Genomic DNA, 24,262 nt, shown 5'->3' with positions numbered 1-24,262 from the left:
ATTTATCTACTTGCACCCGGGGGTGCTTTCGAACTGCTAGGTTGGCAGGCGCTGGGACCGAACAACGGGAGCGCACCCCGCCGCGGGGATTCGAACCGCCGACCTTTCGATCGGCAAGCCCTAGGCGCTGAGGCTTTTACCCACAGCGCCACCTGCGTCCCAGTAGAATTGTAGATAGATGTTAATAAAGTTGTAGACGATGAAGTTGTAGACGACAGGGTGCCGGCGTTTTGCACCTGTTTCGTCGTGGCAGTCCAAATAATCAAGCGGCTGCTGTTCGCCCCCAATGGGGCCCTTTAACTGGGGCTTGCAGGTAGCACACTCCCAAGGTAGTTTTCCGGGCTTCTTCAGTGGCCTAATCTCAAAGTCTTGATACATATATTGATATTCAGTGTTATAGAGAATACTCTTTCTTGGCTTAAGCTTAAGAGACAATGTGCAGAAATGAATCATACAGTGGTATCTCGGGTTAAGTACTTAATTCGTTCCGGAGGTCCGTTCTTAACCTGAAACTGTTCTTAACCTGAAGCACCACTTTAGCTCATGGGGCCTCCTGCTGCTGCCACTGCGCCGCCGGAGCCCGATTTCTGTTCTCATCCTGAAGCAAAGTTCTTAACCTGAAGCACTGTTTCTGGGTTAGTGGAGTCTGTAACCTGAAGCGTATGTAACCTGAGGTACCACTGGACTAGGGAAAACCGCTTTGCAGCAATGGCTGTTTTAGGCCAAATTGCATCCAACATGTATTGGAGAGAAATTCGCCAGAGGGTTTTCACGAGGGCTTTGAATAAATATTTGCAAACCGGTGAGGAAATGCATTGGAATGAACTTTGGCCTGGGGAAATGGTTAACTGAGGGAAGAAGGCAAAGCAGACTGAATCCCTAATCGTGGGTGGAGAGTGCTGCTTTCGCACTCAGGTCCTGCTGGGTGGGGTCTCCTATTGGGGCACAGAATCATAGAGTTGGAAGGAATCTCAGCTAAAGCATCCATGACAGATGGCCGTCCAATCTCTGCTTAAAAACCTCCAAGGAAGGAGAGTCAGCCGCATCCCAAGGGGATGTCCGGACAGCTCTAAATGCCAGAAAGTTCTTCCTGATTTTGAGTCAGAATCTCCTTCCTTGCAATTTGAAGCCACGGGTTCGAGTCCTACCATCCAGAGCAGGAGGAAACAAGCGTGCTCCCTCCTCCGTGTGACAGCCCTTCAGATATTTGAAGATGGCTCTCTCGTCTCAGTCTCCTCTTTTCCAGGCTAAACATACCCAGCTCCTTCGACCGTTCCTCGTCAGGTTTGGTTTGCAAGCCCTTGATCATCTTGGTCACCCTCCTCTGCTCACTTTCCAGCTTCTCAATATCCTCCTTAAACTGAGGTGCCCAGAACTGGACTGAGGCAGTACTATAAATCAATAACTCAATAAAAGGAAAAATGAGACCAACAAAACCAAGGCACATGTAGGCTTCAGATCTTAAAAGGTCCACAGCCATTGGCTGTGGTTTGACCAAGGCAAAAGAACCACAGCCCTTAAGATATTTGAAGATGGCTATCATATCTCCTCTCAGTCTACTGTTTTCCAGGCTAAACATACTCAGCTCCTTCGACCGTTCCTCATCAGGCTTGGTTTCCAGACCCTTGATCATCTCGGTCGCCCTCCTCAACACACCTTCCAGGTTGTCAACATCCTTCTTCAATTGTGGTACCCAGAATTGGACACAGTATTCCAGGTGTGGTCTGACCTAGGCAGAATAGAGTGCCACTATGACTTCCCTTCACCTTCTGTTGACGTATCTTGGTGTGAGACCAAGTCGCTGGACTGGACTGCTTCAGTGCTCACCTGTTCACACATACGTTCACCCTATTCCACTCATGTGTGGTTGCTGGGCGTCAGATTCTGGTAAGGAGCACAGTCGATTCCCCTTGCCTGAATCCTGGCCCTCTTCCCCTGTGTGACAGCAGATTCTGGAAGCGAGCGGGTTAACAAGCCATGTGGAGACAAAACACAAAAGCGCCCATTCAGTCCACGCAGCTGCCCAAACTTGGCCCAGCCGCTGCATCCATCAGAGGCAAACAGATTCTGATCTCAGCTAGAATAAACTCGCTGGAGGGACGAAGGCACAGCTCTGAGCGGGCAGCAGCAGAAGGGAGAGGGTGGGCTTTCGTCGTACCACCAAGCAGCTTGAAACGAAGGGTTGGAGGAAACTGTGGACACAAGATGGTGGGATTTCAGAGCTTGGGGGTCCCTTAGCCCAAAATCTCCGCTGAATGCAGAAACCTGGCAGCGGGGTGAACTAAGCAACCCTCTTGGTCTCTTCCAACTCTGCAATTTTTTGCTTCTATGATTAAGGCAGGGGTAGGGAAGCGGGTGGCGCTGTGGGTTAAACCACTGAGCCTCTTGGGCTTGCAGATCAGAAGGTCGGTGGTTCGAATCCCCGCGACGGGGTGAGCTCCCGTTGCTCGGTCCCTGCTCCTACCAACCTAGCAGTTCGAAAGCACCTCAAAGTGCAAGTAGATAAATAGGTACCGCTCCAGCGGGAAGGTAAATGGTGTTTCCGTGCACTGCTCTGGTTCGCCAGAAGCGGCTTAGTCCTGCTGGCCACATGACCCAGAAGCTGTACGCCGGCTCCCTCGGCCAGTAAAGCGAGATGAGCGCCGCAACCCCAGAGTCGGTCACGACTGGACCTATTGGTCAGAGGTCCCTTTACCTTTACCTTTACCTTTACCTTTAGGCAACCTAAGGCCCGTGGGCCAGATGTGGCCCAATCGCCTTCTCAATCCGGTCCATGGATGCTCCGGGAATCAGCCTGTTTTTCCATGAGTAGAATGTGTCCTTTTAAAATGCATTTAAGATGCATCTCTGGGTTATTTGTCAGGCCTGCCTGGTGTTTTTCTATGAATAGAATGTGTCCTTTTATTTAAAATGCATCTCTGGGTTATTTGTGGGGCATAGGAATTCGTTCATTTTCCCCCCAAAATATAGTCCGGCCCCCCACAGGGTCTGAGGGACAGTGGACCGGCCCATGGCTGAAAAAGGTTGCTGACCCCTGGATTAAGGGTTTGGGTTTTTTTAAGAGGAATGGCTCGGTTGATAGAGTAAGAATCTCTTCATACCAGGGTTGTGGGTTTGAACCCCACTTTGGTGAAAGATTCCTGCGTTGCAGTGGGTTGGACTAGATGATCCTCGGGGTCCCATCTAGAAATCTGAGATTCCATGTCGTGAATGTGTGGAATCAGCTGCCACATGATGCGGTGGTGACATTAGTGTGTAAAGGGTTTCAGCATGCAGAGAAAAATGGCCAAGATAGGGTTAAGTCAGGTACGCAGGTTAATTTGTCCTGTACCTGCAACTGCTTAAGCCTGTGAGAGTGAGTCAGCACAATCTAAATCAGGGGTCAGCAAATTTTTTCAGCAGGGGGCCGGTCCACTATCCCTCAGACCTTGTGGGGGGCCGGACTATATTTTGGGAAAGAAATAATGAACAAATTCCTATGCCCCACAAATAACCCAGAGGTGCATTTTAAATAAAAGGACCCATTCTACTCATGTAAAAACACGCTGATTCCCGGACCGTCCACGGGCTGGATTGAGAAGGCGATTGGGCCAGATCCTGCCCCCGGGCCTTAGTTTGCCTACCCATGCCTTAGATAGCTCCTTTTTAAAAAAACAAACAATCGTAATGGCGTCCAGTATATTCTAAATATTATTTTTTGTTGTATGAGGGTTTGGGCCTCTTTCCTACGGTTTCCTCTTTTCTCCGTAGCCACAGGTCTCAGGTCATTGCGAAGTTTCTGTGTCCACTTTTGGGTCTCGTTTTAGCTCTGTCCCTTTCAGATTTCAACATAGGGTTTCCCAACCAGATGATGCAACCAAAACCACACGGCCGTTGGGGGGGGGCATTTGTGAGAAGCCTCTTGTTCCCTCCCTTCCTCTTCAACTTCCCATTGGTGGAGAACCTTTCAGGGACCGGAGACCTCCTTGCGCCAATCCCTTGCTCCCACGATAAGGCAAAAGTCGAACAGATCCACTGTGGAAGGGATAGTTTGCTGGGCGAAAGCGACGAGCTGCAGGTAAGGGTCCCTCAAGCTTTCCATTCCCTGTCCTTCATCCTGAAGCAATGTCCCCAGGCTCATCTCAGCTTCCGATAATCTGAATTGTGGAGCGTTCAGAATGGGGAGATCCGTGTCAAAGCGAAGCTGCGAATGTGGGAAGAGGGAGGAACGACAACTACAGTGGTACCTCAGGTTACATACGCTTCAGGTTACAGACTCCGCTAACCCAGAAATAGTACCTCGGGTTAAGAACTTTGCTTCAGGATGAGAACAGAAATTGTGCGGCGGCAGCAGGAGGCCCCATTAGCTAAAGTGGTGCTTCAGGTTAAGAACAGTTTCAGGTTAAGAACGGACCTCCAGAACGAATTAAGTACTTAACCTGAGGTACCACTGTATGTGCAATAGATTTGAAGGGTCTTGAGATATTCTGCCTTTCTGCGACTGCAAAATGCAGAACAGTGGTACCTCGGGATAATAACTTAATTCGTTCTGGAGGTCCGTTCTTAACCTGAAACTGTTCTTAACCTGAGGTACCGCTTTAGCTAATGGGGCCTCCCGCTGCTGCCACGCCGCCAGAGCACAATTTCTGTTCTCATCCTGAAGCAAAGTTCTTAACCCAAGGTATTATTTCTGGGTTAGCGGAGTCTGTAACCTGAAGCATCTGGTTTTTGACTGCAGTGGGGCATGTTGTAGTTGTAGTAGGACTGAACCCTCTGGGCCAGAGTTTCCCAAACTTGGGTCCCCAGCTGTTTTTAGACTACAACTCCCATCATCCCTAGCTAGCAGGTCAGGGATGATGGGCATTGTAGTCCAACGGAGACCTAATTGGACTGGAAACCTAAGTTTAGGAACCGCTGCTCAGACTGTACGTGTGAGGTTCCTTCAGCCAGTCCCACTCAGAGGGGATACATCATGCCTCCCAGATGAAGCACAATTGTGGACTTCCTTTTAATCAGTGGTACCTTGGGTTACAGGTACGAGGGTGGCGCTGTGGGTTAAACCACAGAGCCTAGGACTTGCCGATCAGAAGGTCGGCGTTTCGAATCCCTGCAATGGGGTGAGCTCCCGTTGCTCGGTCCCTGCTCCTGCCAACCTAGCAGTTCAAAAGCACATCAAAGTGCAAGTAGATAAATAGGTACCACTCTGGTGGGAAGGTAAATGGCATTTCCGTGCGCTGCTCTGGTTCGCCAGAAGCGGCTTAGTCATGCTGGGCACATGACCCGGAAGCTGTACGCCGGCTTCCTCGGCCAATAAAGCGAGATGAGCGCCGCAACCCCAGAGTCGGCCACGACTGGACCTAATGGTCAGGGGTCCCTTTACCTTTACCTTACCTTGGGTTACAGAAGCTTCACGTTACAGACTCCACTAACCCAGAAACAGTACCTCGGGTTAAGAACTTTGCTTCAGGATGAGGACAGAAATCGCGTGGCGGCGGCAGGAGGCCCCATTAGCTAAAGTGGTACCTCAGGTTAAGAACGGTTTCAGGTTAAGAACAAACCTCCAGAACGAATTAAGTTCTTAACCCGAGGTACCACTGAGCTGAGTCCTAATCCTGAATACTGAGATCTTCTACCGAGTCAACCATTGGGTCTCTCTACCCCAGTATTGTCTACCCTGGCAGACTCTCCTATTTCCCCAGCCCTGCCTGGGATTGAACCTGCAACCTTCTTCCTGCATTGCTGGGGGCTGGACTAGATGACCACTGAGGGACCCCTTCCAACTCTGCCATTCTAGGATTCTAGGATTCATGCAAGGCATGCGATCTACCCCCGAGCCAATCAATAGAAATTGGCGGACAAGGTTTCCAAAGGTTATTGGCACTCCGTACAAGCTCCTGCCATCCCCGCCCACTCGCCTCCAGTCAACAAAGACAGAATAAATTAAGAGATAACTAGAGATATGATGCAAAAGCACTCAGTTGGCACAAGTCCTCCGAGCCGGAGAATTTGCAATCGCCTGGCCAGAGAACGTTGCAGAATTGCACAAGTGGGAGGGAGCAGCGGCAGAGAAGGAGGAAGGGCCTTTTTTAGAAAGAAGAAGAGGGAAGAAGTTCATTTGCCAGCCAGCCAGCCATTCCCTTCTCTAGAGAGCTCCATTCCATCCTCACACACACCCTGTGCCACATTCTGTTCCCACACCCACAATTCAGTATTCTGCGGTCACTACTACTACGATCGCCGTGACTTGTGGCCAATGCAAATATCACAGGATATATCCTGGGAACTGTAGCTTACCCCTTGAAGAACTACAATTCCCAGCGCCCTTAACAAATGAGACTCAAACAGTCCTTTTTTGGGGGGGAGCCATGTGTTTTAAATGTACAATGTGGACAGGGGTCAGCAAACTTTTTCAGCAGGGGGCCGGTCCACTGTCCCTCAGACCTTGTGGGGGGCCGGACTATATTTGGGGGGGAGGAAATATGAACGAATTCCTACGCCCCACAAATAACCCAGAGATGCATTTTAAATAAAAGGACACATTCTACTCATGTAAAAACACGCTGAATCCCAGATTGTCTGCGGGCTGGATTTGGAAGGCAATTGGGCCGGATCCGGCCCCTGGGCCTTAGGTTGCCTACCCATAATGTGGATGTTGCTGTCTGTCTTGTTATGTTTCTCATCCTAGAATTGCAGAGATGGAAGGAACCGCCAGGGTCCAACCCCCTGCAATACAGGAATCTTTTGCCCAACACGGGGCTCGAACCCACAACCCTGAGATTATGAGTCTCATCCACTTTACCAGGAGCTAGCTCTGCCCAAATGATAAGTTTTGCTTTTTCAAGCTGGGCAGGAGACCATGCAGGTGTTTACAGGGATGCAAATGAATGAATCGGGCGCGGGTGGCGCTGTGGGTTAAACCACAGAGCCTAGGACTTGCCGATCAGAAGGTCGGCGGTCCGAATCCCCGTGACGGGGTGAGGTCCCATTGCTCGTTCCCTGCTCCTGCCCACCTAGCAGTTCAAAAGCACATCAAAGTGCAAGTAGATAAATAGGTACCGCTCCGGCGGGAAGGTAAACGGCGTTTCCGTGCGCTGCTCTGGTTCGCCAGAAGCGGCTTAGTCCTGCTGGCCACATGACTCGGAAGCTGTACATCGGCTCCCTCGGCCAATAAAGCGAGATGAGCGCCGCAACCCCAGAGCCAGTCACGACTGGACCTAATGGACCTTTAAATGAATGAATGGAATATTTATTGCCAAAAACTATAAGCCGTCACAACTGGTCACAATGGATAGAATACAAATAATTGATTTAAAACCGAACAACAACGCAAAGCAAACATACAAAAATGCAAAAATCACACCTGCATAAGTTAAGAGCTCCACATCTCACACTCCCCCTTATGATACAGTGCTACCTTGGTTCTCAAATGCCTTGGTACTCAAACAACTTGGAACTCAAAGACTGCAAACCTGGAAGTAAGTGTGTGAACTTTTTTCCGAAAGCCGAACGTGCTCCGTTTTGAGTGTTACACTGAGATCTGTCTGTTTTTGCTATTTATTTTGTGTTTTTGTTGTTTTTGTCACTGTGTGAAACCCAGTTCAGCTACTGATTGATTGATTGTGTGACCGCAGTACATTGTTTATTGCTTTCATTTTATGGATCGGTGGTCTCGCTAGATAGTAAAACCCATGTTCAATTGCTGTTTTAGAGGTTGTTTTTAAAAGTCTGGAACGGATTAATCCGTTTTGCATGACTTTCTATGGAAAAGCACGCCTTGGTTTTGGAACGCTTTGGTTTTGGAACGGACATCCTGAACAAATTACGTTTGAGAACCAAGGTACCACTGTACTTGTCTTGGTGCGTAGCTCTCAACTTACTTGCAGCCAAGGCAAATTTTCAGGGATGTAAATAAACTCACTCTCTCTCCCATCCATACAGAGTCGCATGATGGATTCCTCAGTCCTGATCTTTATTGTTTGCCTGGTGTTATCCCTTCAATGCTGCCGCCTCCAGGCTCTCCAGTGCCCTCCTGTGGCTACCCCAAGCAACATCACCGAGTTCTTCTGCTCTTCCCCGTCCCTTAGCCACTTCCCAGCTGGCTTCCCTGAGCAGACGACCCTGATCTCCGTCGAGTTCACAAACATCTCCAGCATCGGTGAGGATGCGCTGCTGGGGTTGCCCAAGCTTCAGGAACTTCACCTATCTAACAACAGGCTGGAGGACCTTCCCGGCGGCCTCTTCCGTGACCTCCCAGAGCTGCACACCTTGGATCTCACAAGCAATCTCCTGGAAGATCTGCCTCCGTCAGTATTTGAGAACGCCAGCTCATTGAATCATCTGTTTCTCAAGATGAACCAGTTGACCAAGTTGCGGCCACAGTGGTTCCACCCATTAAGGAAGCTCCAGACCCTGGATCTCTCCAACAACCAGCTAAAGGACGTTCCCCCCTCCTGCTTCAGCAAGCTGGAGAATTTGACAACTCTGGACCTCTCCTCCAACTTCCTCCGCCAGCTCTCTCCGCAGATCCTGGAGGGGATGCCTCTTCTGGAGAGATTGGACCTAGGAGGCAACCATCTCCACTCCATCGCCGACAAGACCTTCCAGGAGGTCCCACGCCTGGGGTTCCTCTTCCTCCAAAACAACAGCTTAACCCGTCTCCCACCAGGAATCTTCGAGCCTCTGAGGAATCTGGATACCCTGTTCATCTCCGAAAACCAGATCGCTTCCTGGGACCCTGGGTTCTCAGGCCAGCTCACAAAGCTCAGCCTCGACCTTGCCAGAAACCCATGGGCGTGTGATTGCCTCATGTACACCTTCGTGGACTGGGTGACGCGTCATTCTGCCATCCTGTACTCCAGGGAAGAAGTGGTTTGTGCCTCCCCCAAGAGCCTCAAAGGCCAGGTGGTGATGTCTCTCAAAGAGGCTGAATTTGGCGTTTGCTGAATCCTCAGTACATAACCAGGGTTTGCCCAGCCCTGTCCCTAAGGAGGATGTTGCGATGAAGCTCCAAAATCATGTATTAGATCAGGGTCAGCAAACTTTTTCAGCAGGGGGCCGGTCCGCTGTCCCTCAGACCTTGTGGGGGGCCAGATTATATTTTGGGGGGGGAGGGGGAATATGAATGAATTCCTATGCCCCACAAATAACCCAAAGATGCATTTTAAATAAAAGCACACATTCTACTTATAGAAGAACACGCTGATTCCCGGACTGTCCACTGGCCGGATTTAGAAGGCGATTGGGCCCAGATCCGGCCCCCGGGCCTTAGTTTGCCTACCCATGTATTACCGTATTTTTTGCTCTATAAGACTCACTTTTTCCCTCCTAAAAAGTAAGGGGAAATGTGTGTGCGTCTTATGGCGCGAATGCAGGCTGTGCAGCTATCCCAGAAGCCAGAAAAGCAAGAGGGATTGCTGCTTTCACTGCGCAGCGATCCCTCTTGCTGTTCTGGCTTCTGAGATTCAGAATATTTTTTTTCTTGTTTCCCTCCTCCAAAAACTAGGTGTGTCTTGTGGTCTGGTGCGTCTTATAGAGCGAAAAATACAGTAGATTATTTGTCCCATGATTCAGCTATCTACTCAGGCAGAGAGAAGGGTCTATTCCCCCGCCATCTGCTGTGCTATCTGATCTTTTTAAACTGAGAGATGCCAGAAATTGAACTCAAGACCTTGCACAGGCAACGTTCTGCCCCAGAGCTTTGCTACGTTTCCTCTCCCCAAATTGCTGCCAATGCCCTCATCCGCAGTCTGCATTTAAAGCAGTACAGTCAAACCTCGGCTCCCAAATGCCCCCGTTTTGGAAAGTTTCGACTCTCCAACGCTGAAAACCAGGACGTAAATGCTCTGGTTTCTGAACGTTTATTGGAAGCCACAGTGACAATTTGTTGTTGACAAAGAACAGCTGGGCATATAAAGGGCCCCATTACCTTCAGTAGCTTAAAAGGTAAAGGGACCCCTGACCATTAGGTCCAGTCGTGGCCGACTCTGGGGTTCATCTCGCTTTACTGGCTGAGGAAGCCGGCGTACAGCTTCCGGGTCACGTGGCCAGCAGGACTAAGCCGCTTCTGACGAACCAGAGCAGCGCACGGAAACGCCGTTTACCTTACCGCCGGAGTGGTACCTATTTATCTACTTGCACTTTGATGCACTTTCGAACTGCTAGGTTGGCAGGAGCAGGGACTGAGCAACAGGAGCTCACCCCGTCGCGGGGATTCGAACCGCCGACCTTCTGATCAGCAAGTCCTAGGCTCTGTGGTTTAACCCACAGTGCCACCCGCGCTTAGGGCCTCGTCAAACCTAAATCTGGCCCTGCCCAGGTGGCGCCGTAACGGAGTGTGAGAGGCAGTGTGATAGGAATTTTGAGGTCTTAGATATATGGTAATGTTCATAAGCGTACCAGCCAAGCACGTACATAGATCAGCACAGGAAGACCAACCTAGAACCATTTTGATTCCCAAACTGAGCAAATGTTTTCTCTGCAAGGTCAAAGTGGGAAACCTCCCCATTCTCTTTCCTCTCAAATCCTGTCTTAAGGGCACCTTTAAGATATGACTAGGGTGTGAGCCTGTGACCTGGCCCAGGAACTAAGTATTTATCACTACAAAAGTATGGCCAGGCTCCCCAGGCAATCCAATCAAGTAACCTGCCAGACAGAAGATAAACAAGGACAGGAGAAAAACAACATTCAAATTTCTGTTTTAGTCCGCCTTTTCTGTGATGTAGGTATGATGTATCTGGGGGTGGTCTTGATCTACAGGGTGGCAATTTCAAAAGTCTTTATAAGGCCTTGCGCGCCATTTTTCTGGGTTCCTCCTCCTCTCCTGCGGGTGAGGGGAGCACCCTGTTGCAACAGATCAATAAAGATCAAGTTTACTTGCTGCTTTGCTTTTCAATATTCTCTGGTTGGCCTCTGTTATTTTCTCCTACCAATAGGGAACCTACGTAAGGACTCTATATGGGCTCTTGGATACCCCATAAGGGAAGAAGGGCAATTTTTGTTTACAACCGCAGGGAGCGCCACATTTTAACATCACGCAGGGCGCCACCGAAATTTGACATCTCCAAGTCTGCCATTGCACCTCCCTCTCTCTACTGTGACTCGAGGCGGCACCGTGTTTGAAAATGAGAGAGCATTCGCACAATTAGCCATTGCATGGCCTTCCCAAATACATGCAATCAGCTTTCCAACATCCTTTTGGCATTCAGCTGCTGAGTTTGCAATTAGAGGGAGCAAGAGTAATGATATATTTATTTGCCTCTTCAGTTAGTGTAGTTTCCCTTCCTTTTCTTTTCCTCCCCATTAAAAAAGAAAAAGAGAAAGAAAGAATGCTGTTAATTGGGAACAAAATGCGCCATCTTATCCACGAATATCTCTTGCCCGGAAATTTATTGCGAAGCTGCGCTCCCGTGGAAGTTTTAAATTAAACCCAATTGCTTAAAGACGCCGGGCAATTTGCTGTGATTTAGCTGTGCAATAAAACCCGAGCGCCAAAGCGTATTCGCCAACCCAAAGGAGGCTGGGTGCTTTGTCCTGTGTCGGTCTCGTCTTTGGGTGTCCCCCCCCCCTTTCCTTAAATAAGAATAAACAGAGCTGTTTGCACACACAGGAAAGAATAAAATTAAGAATCGGACCTGGGCGAGGAATCCTCTTCAGCCTGAGGGCCGCATTCGCTTGCGATGAACCTTCTGGCGGCCGGATGCAAGTGTCGGGGTGGGGCCAAGGGCAAAATTGGGTGGAATTCTTATGCTTATGTGCTTGAAACACTGCAAGGTCGTCTCAAGCTCCCTTTTTATGTGGAGAGTGTGGGATGTGATACACAAGTAGCAGTCAAGTACGACATTCCTTGTTTTCCTAGAGTGGACATGCAGGGGAGTGTCTGGTCCAGCCAGTCGAGAACTTCCTGTTTCCTGCTGGCTGGGACATACTTCCTTTTGCAGGTGACCAGAGATGGGCGTGACCTTACCTGTCCAGGTAACAAAAGGGACAGGGCACGCAGCCCCCCCTCTCTGACTTCCTCCGTCGTTGGAGCACCAGCTTTCAGCTAGAAATGCTCTGTTGGCTCTCAGGCAACAGAGGACACTGGGAATATCTCCATATGGGATAGATCAGGGGTCAGCAAACAGCAGGGGGCCGGTCCACTGTCCCTCAGACCTTGTGGGGGGCCAGACTATACTTTGAAGGGAGGGGGAAATGAACGAATTCCTATGCCCCACAAATAACCCAGAGATGCATTTTAAATAAAAGCACACATTCTACTCATGTAAAAACAGCTGATTCCTGGACTTTGCCTGGGCTGGATTTAGAAGGCGATTGGGCCGCATCCGGCCCCCGGGCCTTAGGTTGCCTACCCCTGCTTTGGACACATCAAGGACAGAGTGCGGGAAACCAATTTTTGGATAAAAAGTATTAAATTTGTCTTGATTTGTGGCTGATTGGGTAAAATTGGGGGATCAATTAAAACCTTCCTATATTCCTATTTAAATAAGTTCTTTATTTAGAACCATGAGGTTTGGAATCTTAATTTTTGTTTAGGGGGATGGACCACAGCTCAGTGTTAGAGCAGTAAACGTAAAGGACTCCTGGACGGTTAAGTCCAGTCAAAGGCGACTGTGGGGTTGTGGCGCTCATCTCGCTTTTCAGCCGGCATTTGTCCACGGACAGCTTTCCGGGTCATGTGACCAGCAGGACGAAACCGCTTCTGGAGCAACAGGACACCGTGACGGAAACCAGAGCGCACAGAAACGCCGTTTACCTTCCCGCTGGAGCAGTACCTATTTATCTACTTGCGCTGGTGTGCTTTCGAACTGCTAGGTTGGCAGGAGCTGGGACAGAGCAACGGGAGCTCACCCCGTCACGGGGATTCGAACCACCGACCTTCAAATCGGCAAGCCCAAGAGGCTCAGTGGTTTAGACCACAGCGCCACCTGCATCCCATACGATATACGATATCTTTATTGTCATTGTCCCATGCAGAACATTGAAAAACTATATAAAACTACATTAAAACTACATAAAACTACATTAAAACTACTACAAAACTACATAAAACATTCAAAAACCCCATTTAAAATACACTATACTATAGAGGGGACGCGGGTGGCGCTGTGGGTAAAACCTCAGCGCCTAGGACTTGCCGATCGTCAGGTCGGCGGTTCGAATCCACGCGGCAGGGTGCGCTCCCATTGCTCGGTCCCAGCGCCTGCCAACCTAGCAGTTCGAAAGCACCCCCGGGTGCAAGTAGATAAATAGGGACCGCTTACTAGCGGGAAGGTAAACGGCGTTTCCGTGTGCTGCGCTGGCTCGTCAGATGCAGCTTGTCACACTGGCCATGTGACCCGGAAGTGTCTGCGGACAGCGCTGGCCCCCGGCCTCTTAAGCGAGATGGGCGCTCAACCCCAGAGTCGGACACGACTGGCCTGTACGGGCAGGGGTACCTTTACCTTTTATACTATAGAGACCCCTTATGCTGCATTTAGAAGCAGAATTGCATTTGCGTAGAAACTGTTTCTCAGGCGGCTAGTCCTAGTATTTATAACCCTGCACCTTCTTCCAGAAGGCAGAAGCTGAAAGAGATCATTTCCGGGGTGCGCACTATCCTGCGCTATCTCTGCAGCTTTCTTGTGGCACCTGGAAGCGTAGATTTGATCCAAGGTGGGAAGAGTGCACCCAATTATTCTCTCCGCAGTCTTTACAACCCTGGATAGCATTGTTTTTCCCCTAGCACACACACATCGCAGCCCAACTTTGATCCCTGGCGCCTGCAGGTAGGTCTGGTAAAATCTCCTCTTTGAGAAGCTAGAGAGCTGCTGCCAGTCCGTGCTAACAATACTGGGTTAAATGGCCAAATAGCCTGACTCCTTGTGCTACTGAAGTACCATTTGTGCCACATAACCATTGCTCATCCAGATGATCCGCAGAAAGCAACACAGGCCTACCTCACAGGGTTGGTGTCATAAGAGGCGATTTGAATGTTTGAAACACTCCATTGCTATTTATTGCTGAGTGCTTTGACATTTATCGCGACGGCTGATTTATTTGTTTTCCAGGTAAAAATATGGCGAACAAGCACAGCTAATTTACTAGCTGCCATCCCAGGTAACACAGTTTGTCACCCCCCCCAACTGTATTACCTGGGTTATGAAGGCGCCCAAAAGATGTTAAAGCAAAGATTATGGGATAATGCACACAGTGACTTGCGGTCTCGATCACACGCAGTCTGTAGTCCGCTGGCAGTAGGAGTACAGTATGGGCATGTCTTTAAGTTAACATCTTACATTAAAAACCTGACAGTACCAAACTAGCGAAGGCTTTTCACCAAAGCCAGACTAAACGTCTTTCCTTCTGCAGTGTTGGATGGCAGGTTGAGAGGAGTTCCCTACCAGGACAGACTTTGCTCGTGTGCTCAAGACATCGATTCCATAAAACATATTTTGTTGCATTGTGCAAAATATGAGCAAGCCAGGGCTGAACTGATACTACCCTTGCTGGTACCTTTCCCAGGAAAATCAGAAGACCGGACAAATGCTAGAACATTAGCAGTGGCAAAGTTTTTATCGGTGGTTGCAAGAACCAATGATCCCTATATTCTGAACAAAATGCTTGTTTAACCTGGAGGTAGGTTGTCTGAATTGTGTATTGCTTTGTAATGATTTGTTGGGTCTCTGGACCGTAATAAAGATTGATGATGACTAGCTGCCATCTTATGCATGCTTTCCTGGGAGTAAGTCCCAAACGGGGCTTACTTCTGAGTAAACTTGGATAGTATCGGATAGTATCACACTGTGCGTTAGCGATCATTTTTAGGAAACCCCCCAAGAACCAGTCTTGCCTTTCATCCTATCAGATATTAATATTAAAGATATTGGGCTGTAGCCAAATAAATCCTACTCTGAGCAATTAATGAAATTAATGGATCTTAGTTAATTGTGTCCTTTATGGCTCTGCCTCCAGGAGGACTAACATTGGGTACGAGCCATGCAGACAAATTCTTTTCTATTATAAAGTTGCAATAGTGTACACTGTTGGAAAAGTGAGATTAATTTTGAAATAATGTAGGGAAATGGATTTAATGATTTTCAGCAATGTTTGCATCAGCATCTTTCGCATAGTAAAATAAAATGGAAGCTATTCTGAGCATTATTAAAGGGGAAACAGGTCCAGTTCGTCATCATTGTTTTTTTAAAAAAGTATTATTTTATTGATTTACACAGCAGGATCCTACACAGGTCTCTTAGGAAACTGGGCCCTATAAATTCAATGGTGATTGCTCCCAGATAAATGGGCACAAGGAATTGGGGGTGTACCCAGCTAAGTCCTACTCAGAGTAAACCCATTGGAATCGATCAAAGTGAGCCAGGCCGGTTCATTTCAACAGGCCAATTCTGAGTATGGCTTCAGTGCATTAGAATAGAAGGGGAATATCAAGAACAATGCAGAAAATAATGTAATTGTGTGTGTAACATTCACAAGACCAAACACACACTATTCATGATTCGCCTGCATTTATGTTCCTAACGTCTGGAGATGCTGCCCATTGTGGCAGCTTCCGTTTCCGACACAATTCCCCTTCTTGTGCCCGAAGGTATTCTGTGCCAGACTTCTGTTTCTTCCAAAACAACTCCCTTTTGTCCAAAATGGGACTCTGTACCCTCCTGCAGATGGTGACAGCAGCCACGAAATTAAAAGATGCCTGCTTCTCGGGAGAAAAGCTATGACAAACCTAGACAGCATCTTAAAAAGCAGAGACATCACCTTGCTGACAAAGGTCCGTATAGTTAAAGCCATGGTTTTCCCAGTAGTGATGTATGGAAGTGAGAGCTGGACCGTAAAAAAGGCTGATCGCCGAAGAATGGGTGCTTTTGAATTCTGGTGCTGGAGGAGACTCTTGAGAGTCCCATGGACTGCAAGAAGATCAAACCGATCCATTCTTAAGGAAATCAGCCCTGAGCTCTCACGGGAAGGACAGATCCTGAAGCTGAGGCTCCAAGACTTTGGCCCCCTCATGAGAAGAGAAGACTCCCTGGAAAAGACCCTGATGCTGGGAAAGATGGAGGGCACAAGGAGAAGGGGACGACAGAGGACGAGATGGTGGGATAGTGTTCTCGAAGCTACCAGTATGAGTTTGACCAAACTGCGGGCGGCAGTGGAAGACAGGAGTGCCTGGCGTGCTCTGGTCCAGGGGGTCACGAAGAGTCGGACACGACTAAACAACAACAACGCCCTCCTTGCGGAGAGAGCACCAGCAGAACAGAGGCAGAGGGGTTGCCATGGTAACTGGGGCCAGCAACACAAATGGAAACTGGTGGTTCAAAGCAGTGCCCTGCGGTTGCCATAGTCACCACTCCCAGGCTGCATCCATTTGGACCAGAAGAGCAGGGAACTCTTCCAGGTTTCAAATCAGTATTTGCTGGTGGGGCGGTGTGGGTAGGTGGGGAGTTCCTCCTGCGAAGAACCCACAGTCATGGTCTTGCACCCATCATGACCTCTAGTTTATCAGCGTACCCCCCTCCCCCTGTTTGTTTCTCACAACAGCCCTGGGGGGAATCAACTGGGTCGAAGTCATTTGGCGACACAACATCATGTCTGAATAAGTAATGAGTGGCAGACCTAATAATAATAATAATAATAATAATAATTTATTTATACCCCCATCCATCTGGCTGGGTTTCCCCAGCCACTTCGGGCGGATCCCAACAGAATATTAAAAACACAGTAAAACATCAAACATTAAAAGCTTCCCTAAAACAGGGCTGCCTTCAGATGTCTTCTAAAAGTCAGAAAGTTGCTTATTTCCTCAACATCTGATGGGAGGGCATTCCACAGGTCAGGTGCCACCACCGAGAAGGCCCTCTGCCTGGTTCCCTATAACCTCACTTCTCACAGGGAGGGAACCATCAGAAGACCCTCAGAGGTGGACCCCTCAAATACAAGGTTATTTTGAACCTTCGGACCTCCTTCCCTCCCTCCATGGATTCCATATTTAAATTTAAGTTTGCTGCATCTTCTTACCATTTTCTATCTATTAATTGGGGACGCGGGTGGTGCTGTGGTCTAAATCTTGCCAATCAGAAGGTCGGCGGTTCGAATCCCCACGACCGGGTGAGCTCCCGGTATTCTGTCCCAGCTCCTGCCCACCTAGCAGTTCGAAAACACATCAAAGTGCAAGTAGATAAATAGGTACCACTCCGGCGGGAAGGTAAACAGCGTTTCCGTGCGCTGCTCTGGTTTTGGTGTTCTGTTGCGCCAGAAGCAGCTTAGTCCTGCTGGCCACATGACCCAGAAGCTGTACGCCGGCTCCCTTGGCCTGTAAAGCGAGATGAGCACCGCAACCCCAGAGTCGTTCGCAACTGGACTTCAGTGTCACGGGTCCTTTACCTTTTTATCCAGGTATCTAGAATGTTGACATTAATTTGCTTCAACTTGCTTTTAAAGCTTATTGTTGATTTCAATTATTTTTGAATATTTTAAGTAGGCTTGTTTGTTTTTAAACTGCTTGGGATGTTGTTGTTTTAACTGACATTTTTATTACTTTATTCTTTTCGTAAACAACTTTGAGGTTTGATTACAATCAAGCAGGACCTAGGTTTGTAAAATAAACAGATACAGTGGTACCTCAGGTTACGTACTTAATTTGTTCCGGAGGTCCATTCTTAACCTGAAACTGTTCTTAACCTGAAGCACCACTTTAGCTAATGGGGCCTCCCACTGCCGCTGTGCCACCGGAGCACGATTTCTGTTCTCATCCTGAAGCAAAGTTCTTAACCCGAGGTACTATTTCTGGGTTAGCGGAGTCTGTAACCTGAAGCTCTGTAACCTGAAGCATATGTAACCCGAGGTACCACTGTACTGTAATTCAGGCTCGGTGTCTGATTAGACCCTACGACCCTTAACGAAGCAGGACCACATAAAAGCGATCCGCAATTTACCTGGAAAGTAAACCACATGCAGAGAGGGCTCCGGAGGTTTTGCCTTCTAATCTGAAATGTGACTAGTGTCTCTTTTAAAAAAACAAAACAAATGAAAATAAAACCACTATACTAATTCCAGCGCCAGATACAGAAGCAGAAAACATTCAGACTAACCACTGGTGACATTAATACATGGGTAGGCAAACACGCTGTGGGTTAAACCACAGAGCCTAGGACTTGCCGATCAGAAGGTCGGCGGTTCAAATCCCCGTGACGGGCTGAGCTCCCGTTGCTCGGTCCCTGCTCCTGCCAACCTAGCAGTTCAAAAGCACATCAAAGTGCAAGTAGATAAATAGGTACCGCTCCAGCGGGAAGGTAAACGGCGTTTCCGTGCGCTGCTCTGGTTCGCCAGAAGTGGCTTTGTCATGCTGGCCACATGACCCAGAAGCTGCACGCCGGCTCCCTTGGCCAATAAAGCGAGATGAGAGCCACAACCCCAGAGTCGGTCACGACTGGACCTAACGGTCAGGGGTCCCTTTACCTTTAGGCAACCTAAGGCCTGGGGGCAGGATGCAGCCCAATCGCCTTCTAAATCCGGCCCACGGACAGTCCGGGAATCAGTGTGCTTTTACATGAGTAAAATGTGTCCTTTTATTTAAAATGCATCTCTGGGTTATTTGTGGGGCATAGGAATTCGTTCATTATTTTTTCCCCAAAATACAGTCCGGCCCCCCACAAGGTCTGAGGGACAGTGGACCGGCCCCCTGCTGGAAAAGTTTGCTGACCCCTGCATTAATTCCAGCTCCCTGCTCCTCCCACGCCCACCTGCCACCCACGTGCAAGAAGAAGCCCTTTTTAAGTCTATTATTGATTTCCTTTGTAACCAGTTCGCGACGCCACGTTCTGTTCCCCGCCGCGTTCCGCCGCTCCCCATTGGCTGGGGCTCGATTCCTCCCCTCGCCCGATTGGTTCCGACGCGCCGCAATGTAGCAAAGCCGGCGGGCCAACATTCTGTCCCCGCCCACGCCGGTGAGTAGCTGAATCGAGTCACCTCCGCGTTTAGCTGCGCGCGGATCGTCGCTGGAAGACCGTTGTTGCTCCGGCTCCGGGGTAGTTGAAAGGTATGGTCGGGGTTTAATGGTTTCAAGGTGGCGATCGTATGCAACAGTTCCGGGGTTAAAAAGCAGTTTATATGGGGGAGGGGAGTAAAGGAAATTCCTGAGGTTAAGGGATCCCAGATTTGTTGGGGAACGATTTTAAAAACTGGGTAGGTGAGATTTCTTAATTTTAATGGGCGATGCGTTGGGACTTGCTGATCTGCTGGTTCATACCGCGCGTTGAAAATACCCCATAGATTCTTACACTCCCTCAAACTCCCTCTTCCTCCAGCTCCCCCTCCTCACCTCACAGTCCTGTAAAAAACTTTTTTTATACCTGCTTACCTGGGAACAAACTCCATTTAAAAACTGGGTCGGCGTGCCTAGGATTGTACTGTTAGGATCGTAAAAAAAAAAAAAACCACAAACCTCCTAATTCCCTGAAAAAATTGATTGTATAATACAGCGTCTCCTTTAATTATGCATACATAGATTGGGCTAAATGTTTTGGGAATCGAAACTAGCAAATGAGAGAAAGATTCCAAAATGCAAATAGTAGTGTTGTTGTTTTTTAATGCAAAAGTAGGATCAAAATATGCCTCGGAACTCCCCGTTTGGATATTTCTGGAACGCTTTTGTTTAAAAGTGGAGCGGGTTGGGGGCAATTCACCCCCCTCCCCCTCCATCCTTCTAGGGTTTGCTTCCGGAGTAGAGTTCTTTTTTAAAAAAAAAGAACTTCGACGTGTTGTGAGGATGTATTTGCATGTGAAAGTGTTTCTGTGTGTCTTCAACAAAAGGAGATCTTTGCTTCACTACAAAGCGATTCAGAGTTTCCCAAAAGAAGTGCACACCCTAGCTGATAACAAAAGCACGCATGGGATTTAACTTCCAAGGCAGGGAAGTTCAGGACTGGCAAGTTAATGAGTAAATAACATCTTGGTGATACTGGTGAGAACTTCTAACTCTCTTAAGCAACTTGGACTTCCTAAGAAGGCGATTTGGTCCTGGTGTTCAGCCGCAGTCTTAACAGCCTTCTCTGCTCTCAATCAAGAGGTCAAGCGAAGGTACAGTGGTACCTCAGGTTAAGTACTTAATTCGTTCCAGAGGTCCGTTCTTAACCTGAAACAGTTCTTAACCTGAAGCACCACTTTAGCTAATAGGGTCTCCTGCTGCTGCTGTGCCGCCGGAGCCCGATTCCTGTTCTCATCCTGAAGCAAAGTTCTTAACCTGAAGCACTATTTCTGGGTTAGCGGAGTCTGTAACCTGAAGCGTATGTAACCTGAGGTACCACTGTATGTGCATTTAAGGAGAATTGGAAAGGCCCATGAGCTATTTAAAACACTCTTTTTTTTTTTAAAGGGGAACCCTTTTCAATCTGAGGGGGCTCCACTTCCTTCTGGGGGCTACATGAAAAAGCAGGCAGAGGAATTACTGCAAATCTTAACTTTGTAAAGTGTAGACGCACTCCTTTCCTCCGTACAGGCAAGGAGGTTTAGATCAGCGCTCAACAACTTTGGTCAGCCCTCAAGCATGTTAACTTCATCAAATCTGACCCTCTTTGGAAAAAAATTGGACACCCCTGCAAGGGTCTGATCCTATGCAGGCTTTTAAGTGAGACTTACTCCTGTGAGAGGGACGCGGGTGGCGCTGTGGGTTAAACCACAGAGCCTAGGGCTTGCCGATTAGAAGGTCGGTGGTTCGAATCCCCGCGACGGGGTGAGCTCCTGTTGCTCGGTCCCTGCTCCTGCCAACCTAGCAGTTTGAAAGCACGTCAAAGTGCAAGTAGATAAATAGGTACCGCTCCGGCGGGAAGGCAAATGGCGTTTCCGTGCGCTGCTCTGGTTCGCCAGAAGCGGCTTAGTCCTGCTGGCCACATGACCAGCTGTACGCCGGCTCCCTTGGCCTGTAAAGCGAGATGAGCACCGCAACCCCAGAGTCAGCCACGACTGGATTAACTGTCAGGGGTCCTTTGTTGTTGTTTAGTTGTTTAGTCATGTCCGACTCTTTGTGACCTCATGGACCAGAGCACGCCAGGCACTCCTGTCTTCCACTGCCTCCCGCAGTTTGGTCAAACTCATGCTGGTAGCTTCGAGAACACTCCCACCATCTCGTCCTCTGTCGTCCCCTTCTCCTTGTGCCCTCCATCTTCCCCAACATCAGGGTCTTTTCCAGGGAGTCTTTTCTTCTCACGAGGTGGCCAAAGTCTTGGAGCCTCAGCTTCAGGATCTGTCCTTCCAGTGAGCACTCAGGGCTGATTTCCTTAAGAATGGAGAGGTTTGATCTTCTTGCAGTCCATGTGACTCTCAAGAGTCTCCTCCAGCACCAGAATTCAAAAGCAGGGGTCCTTTACCTTTTTACTCCGGTGAGTGCATACCTACTTTATTTATAGAGCTATCACATAGCAGGAGGACTCTAGGAAGCCAGGGTGAGAGAGCCAGGACTGGGACCTGGCAGGTCACGGTTCAAATCGTCCCTCGGTCATGAATCCCACTGGGTGACCTTGGAGCCAGTCGCTCTTGGCCTGCCTCACAGCTTTGTTGTCGTGATTAACTGAGATGCGGATGAACCATGGGCTCCTTGGAAAGAAAGGCGGGAGATGAATGCAGCAAATAAAGCTATGGTTTTCCCAGTAGTGATGTATGGAAGTGAGAGCTGGACCATCAAGAAGGCTGATCGCCGAAGAATTGATGCTTTTGAATTCTGGTGCTGGAGGAGACTCTTGAGAGTCCCATGGACTGCAAGAAGATCAAACCAATCCATTCTGAAGGAAATCAGCCCTGAGTGCTCACTGGAAGGACGGATCCTGAAGCTGAGGCTCCAAGACTTTGGCCACCTCATGAGAAGAGAAGACTCCCTGGAAAGGACCCTGATGCTGGGAAAGATGGAGGGCACAAGGAGAAGGGGACGACAGAGGACGAGATGGTGGGACAGTGTTCTCGAAGCTACCAGCATGAGTTTGACCAAACTGCGGGAGGCAGTGGAAGACAGGAGTGCCTGGCGTGCTCTGGTCCAGGGGGTCACAAAGAGGCGGACATGACTAAATGACTAAACAACAACACTTAAGGAAGCCGGAGGGGCAAGCCAGACGGGGATGTCAGTCATCAGCCTGGCAGGCGGAGATCACCTGGCACCAGGCAGATTTCTAACACTGACTTATAGTGAAGGTCAGTATAATATAGGACAGGGCTCAGCAAGGTTTATCTTGCCTGGGCCAGATCGGTCCCATGGAGATCCCTCTCTGGGCTGGAACGTGTATGTGTGTGAGAGAGCTTGCACACCTGTGATTTTCGGCGCCTGCGCATGTGCAGATGCGGTTTTCAGCATCTGCGCAGGCGCTGTTTTCGGCACCACGTAAGCGAGTCCTTGCGCCGCGCTGTGCCAGTTTAGCACAGTGCATGAGCAGGCAACTCGGTTTGGGAGCGGCTCGTGGGCCAGTCAAATGACCTCCGCGGGCTGCTTCCAGCCCATGGGCCTTAGGTTGCTGACCCCTGAGATAGGGGAAGGAGTCGGTCGTTGAATGCATGGAGAAGGTCGTCCGGTTAAGTCCTGGATATCTCCATGTCGGACTGGGAATGACCAGCCCTGGGGAGCTGTTGCCAATCCGAGCCAACACTACTGAGCAGGGCGGATTTGATTTAAATCAAATCACAATTTAAATCACTAGTCAGTAAGGCTTGATTTAAATCACTAGTCAGTAAGACTTGATTTAAATCTTTTTTATCTTTTTTTATTTAACAGAAAGACTTATTCTTGCTAGTATAATCTTAATACAGTGGTACCTCGGGTTACATACGCTTCAGGTTACAGACTCTGCTAACCCAGAAATAGTGCTTCAGGTTAAGAACTTTGCTTCAGGATGAGAACAAAAATTGTGCTCCGGCAGCAGGAGGCCCCATTAGCTAAAGTGGTGTTTCAGGTTAAGAACAGTTTCAGGTTAAGTACGGACCTCCGGAACGAATTAAGTACTTAACCCGAGGTACCACTGTATTTACAACCAGATGAAGGTTTTCATTTTTGGAATAATAAATGTTCAGAGTGGTTACTGGTTATACTATTCCTTGTTATACTATTAGAAATACATAGACAGGCGATTATGAAATTATAGTTTATATTTGGGCAACTTTAATGCTGTACTTGATTGGAAGGAGAAAAAGAAACATTTCCTTCATAACAATTTAAACCATTTATTTAACTAAAACAGTAACATTGTAGCATATGTATCCGCGTTTGTTAACTGATGTGGTTTAAACAATTTTTTTAAAAAACATACTTAGACTGAGTTTTAGCACACGTGAAAAACTTCAAGGCAAATCCTTATTTCCTGATCAAAAGCCTTTGGACTATAGTGTAACTTAAACAGAAAGCTATCTTTAGAAAAAAAATTCCTCTGTAAGTATTTTATTTTTAAAATCCGATTTAATAAATTTTTAAAAATCCGATTTAATAAAATTTTAAAAATCCGATTTAGTAAAATTTTAAAAATCCGATTTAATAAAATTTTAAAAATCCGATTTATTTATTTTTAAAAAAAATCATTGGTTTTTATCCACCCTGCCTGTGGCGGAAAGCAACTTTGTATGTTGCAACATGTTGCTAAGTGGGTGCAGGTGAAACGCTTCCAGGCATGCGGAGATTTCCAGCTCTCGGTGAATGTTGACACGGGAAGGAGGCAATTGTGATGTGCATTGCACAAGCATGCTCCACGCTTGCACGGCTGTTGCACGTACGTGCTCTGAGTCATCAAAGCCTGACCTTCCAGGCAGGAGGTTGTAAGCTGCAGGCCGTGTCCTCAAATGAGTAAGGCCCTTCTCTGCCAGAGGCAGGCAGCCCACTAGGGCAAAGTTGACTCTCTGAACGGGACCTGAGCACATTTGGCTGTGCTTGATCACATGTGTCACAGTGCTGGCACGCAGGCATTTTGTTCAGAACAGTCAAGTTTCTTTCCTTTTTTTAATATTTTTTATTGATTTTAACATATAAATTATAAAATGTACCACAAAACTTATCACTTATAGAATCTTTTTAGACTTCCATCAGCACCTCTGAAGATCCACCGTTTTAACCACTTCTTATGCATTTCTTAACTTTATATTGCCTTTACAAATCATCCTCCCCCTTCTCCATTTTTGCAATACTTCCAATAATACTCCTCACAAAACTTCTTGCAAACCTACAAACGTCGTTTGATCTTCACAAATACTTTTCAAATAGTCCGTAAATTTACTCCAGTCTTCCGTGAATTTCTGGTCCCGCCGGTTTCGAATCCTTCCTGTTAGTTTA

At 48.2% G+C, this 24,262-nt stretch overlaps 2 protein-coding genes across 6 annotated transcripts in view; both read left to right on the top strand.

Moving 5' to 3' along the window:
* Positions 1 to 10,870, top strand: part of LRG1 (leucine rich alpha-2-glycoprotein 1) — a gene marked incomplete at its 5' end in the record, with an annotated part of 14,161 nt that extends 3,291 nt beyond the window's left edge. The window contains 2 exons of one of the 2 annotated variants that reach the window (XM_080989075.1): positions 3,822 to 4,057; positions 7,918 to 10,870. In XM_080989075.1, the coding sequence (XP_080845201.1) occupies positions 3,822 to 4,057; positions 7,918 to 8,922 (1,241 nt within the window). In that variant the 3' untranslated portion in view covers positions 8,923 to 10,870. Of the gene's footprint in view, positions 1 to 3,821; positions 4,058 to 7,684; positions 7,817 to 7,917 lie in introns of those variants that run through there. The other variant, XM_080989076.1, reaches the window with a different exon arrangement.
* A 7,975-nt stretch (positions 10,871 to 18,845) lies between these two features.
* The window catches only part of LOC308467360 (perilipin-3-like), a 44,052-nt gene continuing 38,635 nt past the window's right edge, over positions 18,846 to 24,262 (top strand). For all 4 annotated transcript variants that reach the window (XM_080989037.1, XM_080989035.1, XM_080989039.1 and 1 more), the window contains exon 1: positions 18,846 to 19,006. The gene's annotated coding sequence lies outside the window, so the exon portion shown is untranslated. The remainder of the gene's footprint in view (positions 19,007 to 24,262) is intronic.

The sequence above is a fragment of the Podarcis pityusensis genome (genome assembly GCF_964106645.2).
Source record: "Podarcis pityusensis genome assembly, chromosome: 18".
Lineage (NCBI taxonomy): Eukaryota > Metazoa > Chordata > Lepidosauria > Squamata > Lacertidae > Podarcis > Podarcis pityusensis.
Note: the sequence above shows the minus strand (reverse complement) of the source record. Positions and strands in the feature narration are given on the sequence as shown.